The following is a 13,498-nucleotide window of genomic DNA, read 5'->3' on the forward strand; positions in this document are numbered from 1 at the left end:
CTAGTTTACAAAACTCTTACGAAAAGTTGAGTTCAAGCTATAATGTATGTGTGAAACTTACTTTCTGGGGCAACACTCAGAACTGTTTGTCTTTATACTTTTGGCATTTATCAGAGACTTGCTGACCGTTCTGCTAGCTCCTGTGCAGTCTTCAAAACCTGTTCTGTGTTCAAAAGAAATTACAATAACCTAATCTGTACCAACACATTTCTTGGTTCATACTAATTTACCACATAAGACAAGCATTTTGCGCACATCTGGTGGAAATAACAGTGAAATAAGACTAACATCAAACGAAGGCTAAACACATCTGACTTGTAGTATTTCATTTTATACAGAAAACAAACCTTATAACTTTACTTTCATTTCAAATGATAAATTTCCTTTCTAGAAGAATGTTTAGGATTATAAAATCAAGATTTTCAAAAGATAAATACCGTTGATCACAAAGAATATTGTAACTTATGGTCATGCTTCATTTGTTAGGTAATGTTTGTAATATTTTTTATTATTCAGCATTTTCAACTTTCCTAATTCAGCATCATTTTGAATATATTTGTATTTAGCAACATATCTGTAACTGAAGTAAGTACATGTTCTTGCAAAGTAAGTGAGACTTAAATTCACATTTTCTCTTCATGTTTTGAGTAATATTTCAGAAATGTTATATCACACTAGTGACGAAGTATGGTTTGACTTTAGGCTTGTTTAATAGTGCCACCCTCAAGTAATGCTAGATTTTGTTTGAGAGAGGGAAAAGTGATCATGTGACCCATTTTGCCTAGTGCTTTAAATGCATTGTTGCTTGGAGCCAGAGTTATGATGTGTGTGCTTGGCTTTGTATCAAAGCACAAGACCCAGACTCAGGTAATGTTTTCCTTTTCTGTCCTTTTTCTCTCCCTGATGACTCTGCAAACATAATTCTGGGGTTGAAAGTCCAAACGAATACCAAGAAGTAGAACTATTAGCGCATATTTTATTGTGGCATATACCATACACAAGTTTGTTTTTATATCACAACTTGCTCCTCCACTTACCAAACTCCCTCTTCCCTCATCCCCGTAAGTACCGCCCATGCAGTGTTATTTTGCAGAGCCTATCTCATTCTGTTTTTCAGAAAGTAGTCTCTCACTGCTTGTAGTGTTGACTGGCAGGCACTCTGCTCCATCATTTCCAGTTTTTCCGCCCCTCTCCTCACCCCTCCCTCTCCCGACTGTCCCTCTCCATGTCCCCCACCCCTGTAGCTTACAACCTACTGGAGAATGGTGGCTGCATGCTGCTGCCCGTTTTCTGTGATCCCACAGTCGGTGGTACTACACTTTTGTGTTCTCGCCTCCCACTCTGCAGTCACTGACAAGCTGCCAGAGGTGGACCTCACTTGCATCACACTTCAAATGCCATGTATGTGCCCATTGCCATGGTGACACAGTTTCTACTGCAGCAGTCAGTAGCAGTACACTAGTAGGCGCTGGACATCTTTGAAAGCTTACTTGTAATTGCAGTAGTAGACTGTTTTGTCTAGATGAATAACAGTTTTTGTTTTAATCTTTTCAGTAGAGGGCTTTGATTAAGTTTCTCAGAGATTGTAATTAGCAGTGGTTTGAGGTTTCAAAAAAAAACTTATCTGGTAGTCAAACTACATAATTTCCCATAATTTTGACCATTCACGTCAAAATGAATTTGGAGACTTATAACAGTGTCATAAAACTTACACGTCCTTACGTAGAAACAGATTCTTTTGCAGGCTATATATATATATCAGAAGTGCAATGACATTAAATGCTAAAAGCCATTGTGGGTGTGAAGGACCACTTCAAAAGTTAATATCATTCTATGGTATTCGGTGTTAAAGCATGTATTTAGTGCAGGGGTGTGAATGCTGTGTAATAAATTCAATTAAAGTCATACTCCAAGTTCTTTGATGAAAATTCTTCAAAACAAAGTCACAAGGGTCTACTCAGATGGGCAAAAAAACTCTAAACACAAATAGCATTGTCTTTGTTTGTTTGGTCGGTTTTTTTTTTTTTTTGTAAACTATTTGTGTTTTGTTGTGAGTTAATCCTGACAAATGTGAACAAAACTTGCTAAGTTTTAAAATGTGTTGAGAGTGAATCAAAGATCTTATCTTTCTTTTTCTCTCCCTTCGAGCATCTTCTGTTTTTCTGCAAGATAACTTTGGTTACGTATTGTGTTGTTGCTGTGATTGAAATGCTCGCATTTATCTATTTATCTATCTTAGCATGTCTATTCATGAAGAAAGAGTACATAGTGATAGATTCTCTGGTGGATCTGAAGTAGAAAAATTTCCTTTGCACAAATCAAGATTATTTTGGGGATGACAGAGATTCTCTGTTTGTAGTGTTACTGAAAAAAAATTTAAATCCCTTAATTTTAGCAAACACTAGTTCCTGTTCAGTGAGCTATAAATAGCATACACTATTATTGTTAGCATAAATGAATTTACTAAAGCAATTGTTGGCATAATGAAAGCATTGAATATAATTTGTTGTCATTGGTTTGCTTATTCGGATGTAGCATCTTGTGAGAATGGCTTGAAAAGAGAGCTTGCCCCACTGATGTGTGCACAACTTATATATTCATGCATATAACAGCATGGCTGTCATGTTTTAAGCATGTAAATTATAATTTGCAACTGTAAGTGTTTACAAAGTCTCCTGCTTCTTTAATTTTAAGGCAGTGTAAGAAGAATATCATAATACTTTTTTTTAAATTGCCAATTCATAAAACTTGTAGCAGATTTCCAAAAATGTTCGCCATAATTTAGCTATGCAAGCACAACAGAAATTTGTCTGGCCTGCTGAAAAAACTGGAAGCTCCAGAGAGTTGATGCCTGACAAGAATGTGAAAGGAGACTGAGAGATTAGCTAACATCAGCATGTGGATGTTGTAGTTGTTTAGTAGTTTGATCAGTGTCAGAGCCTCATGGAGTGTGTGAGCTTTTTTTTTTAAATCTCCAATGTTTGTGCTTGATCTCAGATGTATGTTCTTGCCTCATCACCTGCCCTCTCACTCCCGTCTCTTTCCTTGTACATCTTTATTAGCAACATTATGGCCTAACAAGGTTTTTATTTTTTAAGGCTAAAATTGTTGACATACACTTTCCTGTGAAACCTGTGTGATCTCCAGGGCTCAAAATAGACAGTATACATCAGATGGAAAGCTCAGCCATGGATTTTACTGTAATGTAATATGCGTAATTTCAAGTATTCAGCTTTCCTTTCTTGCAGTGAAAGGAATGCATGTGTGGAAATTTCCCAAAAACCTTTTTGTGTTGCTGTGTTTTATTTAACATGTGTTTATGAGAAAAAGAAAAAAAATTTGCCACAACCTTGTTTATTTTGAGCTCTGCTGTTGGACCACCTGAAACATGTACCTTAGGTGGCTTTCCATCCAGCCTGTGTTCAGTAGATGCATGCTCTATGCACATCACGTAGATTAGACATAATTCTCTGCATGGTTTTTTTTTTTTTTAACCTGCATCACGAGATCTTATCAAATAAGGGGAGGGATGTGACACATTGTAGCACAGGGAAAAAGATGTTCACAGTTCAGGTAAGTTGAAGAAGATGAACATTAGTCCTGTTCATGTAGATATATTTGACTTTTGCATAGATTGTTTTTAAAAAAAAAGTAGTGTTGAAAGAGAATCATGAACATCACAGTTTGTGCAGTGCAGTAAGATCCACCAGTGATTCTGTCATGTTTGCTGTTGAGGGTAATGGGCTTGTGGGAAGTTAAATTCTCCTCCATCGGGTCCTTAGGGGGTAGACTGACCCCATCTATAGTCCTGATTTCTCCTCCATGGGGTCGTTAGGGGTAGACTGACCCCATTTATAGTCCTGATTTTGCTTTTTTCAGTCCACCTTCCCTCCCAGAGCGGCTTCGCATTCAAGTCAGCCGTATCAGCATGGCCGACTACGAAGCCTTACAATATGATAAAGAAAAGTTACGGGCAGCTTGTAAGTGATTTTTTTTTCTGCATGGACTTTGACTTGGCATGGGCTAACATCTAGCATGCTGTCAAGGTGCAGGGTTTGTGCTCACATCCTTCAGCCTTGCGTCTGCCTAGGGTCATTGCACCATTACTTGGGCCACATCCAGTTAATGCCAATCGCCTTCTTCCACCTCCACTGGCTGCACCCTCATTGGCATCTCAAGATGTAGAGCTATAATCAATTGCTTTTAACAGCAACTCATCTCATTCACCATGTTCCCTTCTGATCTCTTTTCACACTGTAGATGTCTCCACGGCCTTTCATTAATGCTTTCATCATAGCCTTGCCACTGCATAAAAGATCTCTTGTTTCGTCCATCCTTTTCCAACCTGAGAAACATATAAACCCCATCTGCAATCCCCTTAGAACTCAGAAAAATATTTTTTCATTGTGTATTACCTTCTTGACAGTCCCACCTGAACTGCAAACTGGAGAGATTAAGGTTTTGACCATTTGACCAATTTGGAAGGATTTCCAAGCCAATGGCATCAAAAGTCGAACCAAAAAGGGCAGAGAATATCATTTTGACCATTTGGCAGCCACTTTAGATTGATTCCTGAAGTCAGATGATGCTGGGGTGTCATCAGTCAGCTGCTTCGTCTTCCACAGAAAAACAACTGCCAAATCAGAAATGCCAATTTGACAAAACATTGCTTGGAAAAATTAGTAACACTTTTCACAAATTTCATATAAAACTGTTCATTATGATTAACTCTTTACTTTTGGGAGTTTCTAACTTATCCGTAGAGTAGATGAGTTTAATTATCTACACATGCTCGAATGGATGGATTGTAAAGAGTTAAAGTAGGAAGAATAGGTGTTTTATATTCTAATTTAAAGTGTTAGAGTTCTCTAGTACACTTACACACAGAGCCAAAAACTAGCATGGTGTCACTACAGTGTGGTTAGCATCATCCTCTGTCAAGTGAAAATTATAAATACAACAGTTTTGCACAATATTACTTCAAGCATACACAAGTGAAAGATCTACAAATGTAAAAATGCAGTTTTTTGGTGTGCTAAGAAAGATAAAGTGGATATACAGACTAAAGAATTTTTGCAACAAAAATTGATTTAGTGTGGCATTGATTTATGTCCCTGAACTTTAACCTTTAAAATATTCAGCATGTCTTAAATAGTAATTGCATTTTTTAAATTTATGAAGAGTGAAAAAGATTACTAGCTTTATAAGCATTTTTTGTCAAGCTGACCTTTTTGATGCATCACTTTTTTGTGATTCTTTTTATGTCAGGAAATCCTATAGCAGATGGTACAAAATGATTGAGATCTTCACCTCTCTACCAGTCTGCAGAAACATTTCAATATATCACTGTTAGCCTCATATTACCAGAACTCATTTTGGAGGGCTTCCTCAGCCATCATTAAAACATCGAGTCACTTTAGTTCTGTCAGCAAGCGCATGTTGTGGGCAAACATATCGGTGACAGGTTGTCATTGCTGTACTGTCCCAGCTCCATTATATTCTACATAACCACCACCCAGTCAGTTTTCTGTAAACTGAAGCAAACTGAACCCTGCAGTTGTTAATATATTTGTCTCATGTAGAAGTGCTTATCAAGTGCTATGTATTTATTCTTTGAATAACAGTGCTTGAAGCTAGTGGAGCCCAAAAGTACAAATCTGTTGTCACATGGTGTTTTTATAGCCAGTCTCTACAGTGGAGTCTTAGTTGCCATCATGTGTCTTAGCAGTTTGATACAAGTGTCCTCTGCATGCAGACATAGCTCTTGCTTTTTTTCCATACATTCTTATAGCTTCAAAGAGTAGTTAAAAATAAAATTTATGTGAAACTCACGATGAAACTAACCCAAGATTTCCCTGCATTTACTGTAAAGTCCTCAGCTGACAAGGCTAGTTAGGATTGCTCGACAGGCAAGCAGGTGGCTTTTGAGAAATATGGTAAGGCAATATCCAGAGCCTAATAAGCACACTGGAATCTTATTTGTGATTGGATTTGAAAAATATGGTAATATGTCCAGAGCATATTAAACATACTGGAGTCTTATTTGTGATTGGATTTTCAAGTGTGATTTACTTTTTGCTACAGAATATCATGCCTCATACATTTTCCTGGGAGATTTTGTTTGAACTCCTGTAGTTAGAAAGCTGTTTGTTTTAAGCTGATGCTAGTAAACACTGTGCATTATATCTCACTTCTACAAACCTGAGGATAAAAGTGTGGGCTCAGTAGACTATGTATCTGGTTAACATAGATGCTTCCAGGAACAATGACAACTGTAGTTTTAGAAGTTGAAGATGAGAGCTAGTTCTGCTGGAAGTGCATGGAAGTAATGGTACAATTCAGTTTCTAATGCAATTTCTTTTACTTTTTAGACATCACCCTATGACATTGTATTCCTTGTTCTCCTTTGCATGTGTGTGTGTGTAAGAGACAAGACACACGTGCTAATGTACCAACTAAAAACTTCTAAGACATCTACATTAAAAAAAAATTACACAAATTTCAGTCAGTGAGTCGTGATGTAATGGTTACTTCACTACAGTGCATCCTAATTTTTTTTAATTCGAAACAAGGCAGTTTAAAGATACAGGGGAAATTCTTCCCAAAGGGCAATGGGGTAGTTTTTTTGAGGTTTCGTTTGACTCAATTCAGAGTTTCACATGCAAACCACTTTTATCAGCATACTGCACTTAGGAAACAGATGAGGTGAGATGAGATGAGCCCTAGAATAAGAACTATGGTAATACATCCACTTGAAAGGGATGGCAAACAGAGGATACGGAGTCACTGTGGTGTCTCTGTGCACCTGACTATCCTTGGCCAGTCCCTCTCCCTCCCCCCAACAACTAGATACATGTTGATGGTTGACTCTGTGACAGCGGTCCCCTTGGGCATCATCGTAGTGGAGAACAATGCTGACCTGGAGCAGGTGCGCTACCAGATCAACAAATTACAGGTGGTGGTAAGTGCCTCATTAGCTTTCTGCTTTATTTTTCATCTTATGAGGGAGCCACAGGAACTGCTGCAGGAAACTTGGTGGCGCCACTTTCACTAGTAACTGCTGCTGTCACTCTGGTGGTCATAGCGATGGTGTTGGTAGATTTGTAGTAAAATAATGGACTGCATCATGTATAAAGAAATATGACAAATATTAGCTAAGGGTAACTGTATAACTGTTACAATTAATAACAACTTCAAAAAAGGCTAAATGTCTGTCAGTCTTCCCCAGATCCTCTCCCTAGGTTTTTGAGTCTTCACACCTCACAAGTCTGTCTTTCTATCAGCGTGTCACCTTCAGGAATAAAAAATAAAAGAACCACTGCAGGTTTAACGACCACATCGAATGACAGGGCCCCAAAAAATTAATGAGAATGAGGACACATGAGACAAGACTACAGAATGATTTTAATTGTTTCCCGGGGAGACTGCATAATCAAATAACAATGAGAAATACTTGGTCATGTGTGAAACAGGATTACCAAGGGACAGATGCTCAAGGAGGCAGCAGCGTGCCATCACAGCAGCTGTCACAGAAATGGTGCTTCCTGGATTGTAAGTTGTAGCTAGCAACGAAAGGTTCACCCACAGGAGATGTTTGTTGAGTGACTGCTTCATCTCTATGACACAGACAGCTTAGCCTTAGAACACCCAAACAAGATCACAAAAAGCATAAATGAATAGACTGTTAAAGCTAAATTGACTCTTTGCAATTCAGTCAGAGGTATGGTTGGGAAAAAAAAACTTGCTCGTTTAGTAGATGAGGAATAACCTTTACACTGTAAAGAATTAAAGCTATAAAGATTACACTATTAACTAACTGAATATTGGAAATTTATTGCATAATTCTGACCAATATTTTGTCAACATGGAGTTCTCAAAGGCCAGTTGATAGTCGCATACAGGGGACTGTGTGTTAATGGCAAAGAAAACAAAAAGTTAAGCGCTAGGAGGAAAGGGTTATAAAGGTAAAGGTCAACTAAGGTGTGTGAGCTTTCTGCCTTTTTTGTCACCCCAGAGTACAGAGGGATTGATGTAGACTTTAACCTGGATGCTTTCACTAAGATGAATTCCTTTTTTCACCCTTTCTCTTCTTTCAGCCACCACAGCAGAGAAGTTCTTCCGCATCGACAGATCCCAGGAGTCATTACATTTTATCACAGACATTTCTTCCGAAGACCTGTACATTATGGACCCTGAACTGAGTCCACGAGTGCGTCTTTCTCCAGGTCTTTCAGGCGCTGGCGCCCCCAATGGCCATGGAGAGACAACCCCAACGGGCATTTCAGTTCGCTCCTGTATGTCGGCTTCCTCCTCAGCTATGTCATTTGCCTTTCCAGTCACCCCACCCAAGTCACCCATGCTTCGGTTTGTATTCAGCCATGTGTATGCGCAGCTTGTTCAGTTATGAAATATAGCAAAAGCTTTACCGCTATAAAGTGCAGTGTTTAAGTGTGTAATTTCAGACAAGGGAGGGAGGAAATGATCAAACTTTTGCCCCTGTGAACTGTTGATGCTGTCCAGTCATTGTTACTGCCATCCAGTCTTATTGCTGCAGACTTTGAAATAAACCATAATGTTTTATCATCATGTTCTGATAACCAATGTACTATCTGTGGCCTCCTCTCACCTCCTCCTCCATGCTTTGGTTTCCTTGTCTGTACTCTATCTCCCAACTTTTCTGTTATCTTTTCAATCTTTATGAGAAGCCTTTAATTTTTCTCTTTCATTTCTTGTCTTTCTTGGCATATCTCCTTCAGTTCTGTACCCCTCCTCCCTAGCAAGAGAGGGATTGATTTGATTCTTTATTGTTTCAACATAGCTCCAGCAAGGGTGTGAGCATCTGTCGCTATAATTACACATCTAGTAACATTATAAAACAATTGAAATTGACTGCTATAAACACATGCACAGTAAGATATATATACATATCAATACTTAGCATATAGGAAGACATCTACACACACTCAGACTCCCTACTTGTGCATAATCTCCATAGACTTCACACACTTTTCAAGAATAGGCTGTCCTGACACTTGACAAGTGTTCCCAGGGTTAGGTGAGGTATGTAACCTTAGCTGAGACTATCTGTACAACTACGTTCTCATTACTTTTTGATCCGATGAGATGGTCACTTGGCACATCATGTGGTCAACTGGACCAGGATTTGATTCCACATCTTCAGAGCACAGTAGAAGGCTGGCTATGAGGATGGCCAAGAGAATACATCTCACTTGGGCACACAACAGAGTATATCCACCAATGTCTGGCCTTAATCATGAGCAGAACTCACCCCCCTAAGGGAGAGAGAAAGTAGTGGTGCTTGCATCTTTGTGGGTGATAGGAGGGATACAAGAGCATATGTGTATGCATGCAGGTGCATGAAGCTGATGTTTGTCAGAGCTTTTACATGCATGTCAAAGCACATTAGAGACATCAGCATCACTGCATCAAATGAAGAAGATGAGACTGACAGAGCGGAACACTTTAATGCCAGAGCCATGCAGGAAAAAAGTAGACCCTGAGTACAAAGGGAGAACATTTTTCCACAGAAAATAATATGAACCAAAGTGTTCAAAATCGATTTCTTTTCAGCTTTCATTACGGTAAAGTTTGAGAAGGAGTCATAAAGTGTCGGCACACAAACACACACACACACAAAAAAGCATTTTTAGATTCTAAATTTTCATTTGATGTCTTCTTCCTTTGCTCTGTTTTTCTTCTTTCCCTCAGCCCTTCATAAAAGTCACTCAGTCACCTAAAAAATCCTGTATAGATGAAATATAAACACGTTTGGTAGAGAGTCCTACTGGTTCAGTTGTGACTCCTGAGTGTGTGAGAGCTAAAAGCAAAAGTATCTGCTACATCAAACATTTTGTTCTCATGCTTCCTAAAGGGTCTACAGTCCATGCAGGTATTGCTGTTTTGTTTTGTCACTTGTCACGTGTTTAATTGCACAGCTCTGGAAGTCACCATCCAGTGATGTCATGTGAATGTTTTGCACATCACTGCATTCAACAAATACCTAATGTTAAAGAAAGACAGCTTATGTAACACCAAGAGATAATGTTAGCAGGCTTTTCAGGGTCACTGTAAACATGCCAACAGCTGCTCTCAGCTCTTCTGGATATTTGTAGGCAATCAGGCGTCCATGGGTGTGTGTATAATCGTTTATTATTGTTTGCACATCTGAAAATGACTAAGCATGTATTTGTGAATATTGTGGAGAAAAATACAATTTTAGTAAAAAAAAGTTCTGAGCTTTATCAGTCTCAAAAAAAAAAAAAAAAAAAAAAATGCATAAAGAAAATATATCCATTGGGCTGCCCATTTTTTTTTTTTTGGGGTGGGGGGGGTCATATTCAGTAGGTAGCACCCACCGCTGTATTTCATTTTCATCACAAACAGTTAATGCAGATCTCTCTTTACTTGTTTGTATTATTTCTTCAACCAGTTTGAAAAATAAATCTTGTGATCTGCAGTTTTCGTTTCAAATGGCTTCACAGTTACACTCTCTCATCTGAATGCCCTCTTGAAACATAAGAATTGCACTTAACTTTTTTAAAAATGCTTATCCCAGAGGGTTTCATTTGATGTAGTTGCTGCACTCCTATTTTGTCATTCAACCATCACGCAAAGATTTGGCAAGGGAGGCTATCAGTCCTTGGGTCCATTTTCATGTTTTCTTTGAGTTGTCTCCCAGTATTGTGAGGGCTATAGAGAAAATCACTATAACCCACTACAGTGGTGAAATATCAGTAAACGTTTGTTTATATCAGAATCTATTGATCTGTGATGGTGGGGATATGTCTTGCAATGACTAAACACATGCCTTTGACCTCCCTGTTGTAAGAAAAAAAAACCTCAGGAATAAAGCAACTTGTGCTGAGAGCACTGAATTGTTGGTGTCAGCACCCATCAGTTACAATCGGTCACTTTTGTTTTGTCTATCTTCAGTACAACTGTAGTTAAATGTTGTCATATAGATGGTAACATGGGCAGCAAATTATCTTAGCAGCAGAAATGATGTTTGATAAGGTACTGGATATATAAAGTCAGATCAGCACTTCAAATGCTTTATAAAAATGTTCAAAGGGTAAAAATTGTGCTAGTACATTATATCAATTTATAGTTGTATATTGTTTTTGGAAGGGATGCTTTCAAAGTGTTATAATTACTTTTCAGACCTACAATTGTTTTTAAAAATTGCTTTAATGTGTTAAATTGAAAAAAATTCAAGCAAGCCTAGATAGATGGGAAATGACTTTAGTAATAATATGGTGAATGATCTAGCCCAGTGAGACATACAGCCTTGTACCATTTGCCTGTAGCCATTACATCTGCATGGAAAGTTAACCTGTAATATGGTGAAGAATTTGTGTGCGCTCCTGAAGAATTTTTATCATCACAAAAACAAAGTTAACTGTGATAACAGCAGTCCTTCAGGCATACACCTATAGGGAGTGTGCCAGAGACATTATTGTTGGGTTTTTTTTTAATCCTTGTTAAAATGGAAAGAGAGCTTCTGCTATAGAAGGTTCAAGCAGGCTTAATTATGGTGATTGGTCAATACTGTTTCATGTTGTCTGCTCAGGTCACCAGAGTTTCCTACCTTGCCTCTGCTGGTGGAGAACATGGAGAACTTCCTACTAGTGCCTCCGCCCCCTGGCCCCAACAGCAGGTCTCCCCCTCAGCCCTTTTGTAATACATGTGTTCACATATGTCTGCATATGCATGTCTGCATGTGCCTCTTGGCACCCACTAGACTGCAATAGCAATGTTGGTGATGGTCCCTGGTCCTGTTGTTGTCATCATGTATAGTTTATAAAGACGTCTTACAAAGAAAGCAGGACTGCTAAATTCTTATTTTAATGCCAACTATCATATCTAGTAACAAAATTATAGAAAATACTTTTTTTCTTTCCTTGGCTTCATTCATTATGCAATGCCTCTACTCACACACCTCAGAAATTATTTGCAGACATCTTGAGTTATTCCAGAGAACTGCTTTCATTTGTAAACATTTTTATTTGTTTATCTGTAGGCAGATTATCATCAGACAGTTGACTTTAAATATTTGAAAGACTTTGTGTGTGAGTGAGAGAGAGGAAAAAAAACTGAGTGAGCGAGGCAGTTTGGGAGTGATATAAAAAAGCACAAGAGTAAATGGCTGGCATGCTGATGCTTCCCTAATAAATACAGCAAAAAAAGATGAAAAGATTTTTTTTCACTTTTGTGCAATTTACTTTGTTACACCCTCTCTTTGGACTCATGCAGAAGTCTCTGATCAAACGTAATATTTTCAATGTTTGCCAAAAAAAAAGACTAGTAAATCTGTGATGTAATGTGCACTTCAGTATTCTTTAGATGTGGATGCACTTCGTAATGCTTCCAGCATGGCTGATTATGTCTGAAATGCCAAAAGTTTGGATGTGGACAAAAAAATCACATTTTTTTTTTTTTTGTTTGGCTCCCTCAAGGGTCATTTATTGATTCATAACACATATTCTCTTTGTCAGGTGTAAAACCAAGCTGCTCACCTTTTTTGCACCTGATTCTGTACATGTACTTTTTTGTCACCAATGCTCTAGAAATTCATTTGGTTTTTTTTTTTTTTTACATGCAATGACTTCTATGATGCTGTATGCTTTTATGATACTACATGCTACTATAAATGCTGCTTTGCTTTTCCCTAGCAGTCACCATACTTCACAAACTCATTGTATCTTTAGACTATTCTCTCTACATGCTTGGCCTGTTAATGTCACTTGTATGACTGTTGTTGTTGATGCTCGCATTATTTACTGGCTGATGTTGCATGGATAATTAGGAAAATGTGTTAAGGTCTAAATGCTTGTTCTTGGGTCTACATAGTATTAGTCTCTATCCTGTGTTAAATTACATTTTTCAAGTTCATTGATTTAGCTTGCAGTTCATGCAAACTTCTCCTAGAAATGAATACGGAGTAACTTTACATATTTTGCAGCTTTAAAAAGCTGATATCATAAAGCAGGTTCTCTCCCCAAGTTCCATTGTTTATATTTACAGCAACCATCTTTTAATTACATTTTTTAACACAAATGTCATTCACAGGTGCATGCTTAGTGAGTGAGAAGTCTCTGTAATTTGCAGCTCAGAACCAGGGACACCTAACTCTACCACAGGACACGATAAGCACTATAACTTCAACCTTGTCTCCCATGCGACTACTGAAGCTGTGCCACGCATAACCTCACCATTAGAGAAAGGTACATTCTGACAAACTGCTTATGTCACAAAATGTTATTTAATTGTCTTTTCATGAAGTGAATGTATTTTATATGTTTGTTTTCAACAGCATGCTTATGTTCCTTTGTCCCAACAGCATTACTTGATGCTTCTAAAAGAGGGGAACTGCAAAAGGTGAGCTGATTTTTACACAGTGTAGATGAAGTGGGTGAGCTTATAGGTTTTAACAATGAAGAAAGTAAAATATTTAAGATAGTGGTGGTGGGTGAGGCAA

General features: G+C 38.1%; 1 protein-coding gene across 10 annotated transcripts in view; it reads left to right on the forward strand.

Annotated features, from left to right (window-relative positions):
* The window catches only part of LOC112567067 (diacylglycerol kinase zeta-like), a 121,492-nt gene that overhangs the window by 100,104 nt on the left and 7,890 nt on the right, over positions 1-13,498 (forward strand). For 6 of the 10 annotated variants that reach the window (XM_025243599.1, XM_025243601.1, XM_025243600.1 and 3 more), the window contains 7 exons: positions 3,859-3,980; positions 6,879-6,961; positions 7,473-7,551; positions 8,097-8,364; positions 11,591-11,677; positions 13,129-13,244; positions 13,361-13,398. In XM_025243599.1, coding sequence (XP_025099384.1) covers positions 3,859-3,980; positions 6,879-6,961; positions 7,473-7,551; positions 8,097-8,364; positions 11,591-11,677; positions 13,129-13,244; positions 13,361-13,398 — 793 coding nt within the window. Of the gene's footprint in view, positions 1-849; positions 868-3,858; positions 3,981-6,878; positions 6,962-7,472; positions 7,552-8,096; positions 8,365-11,590; positions 11,698-13,128; positions 13,245-13,360; positions 13,399-13,498 lie in introns of all 10 variants that reach the window. The other 4 variants (XM_025243595.1, XR_003099738.1, XM_025243596.1 and 1 more) reach the window with 4 other exon arrangements.

The sequence above is a fragment of the Pomacea canaliculata genome, linkage group LG6 (genome assembly GCF_003073045.1).
Source record: "Pomacea canaliculata isolate SZHN2017 linkage group LG6, ASM307304v1, whole genome shotgun sequence".
NCBI classification, from domain to species: Eukaryota; Metazoa; Mollusca; class Gastropoda; order Architaenioglossa; family Ampullariidae; genus Pomacea; species Pomacea canaliculata.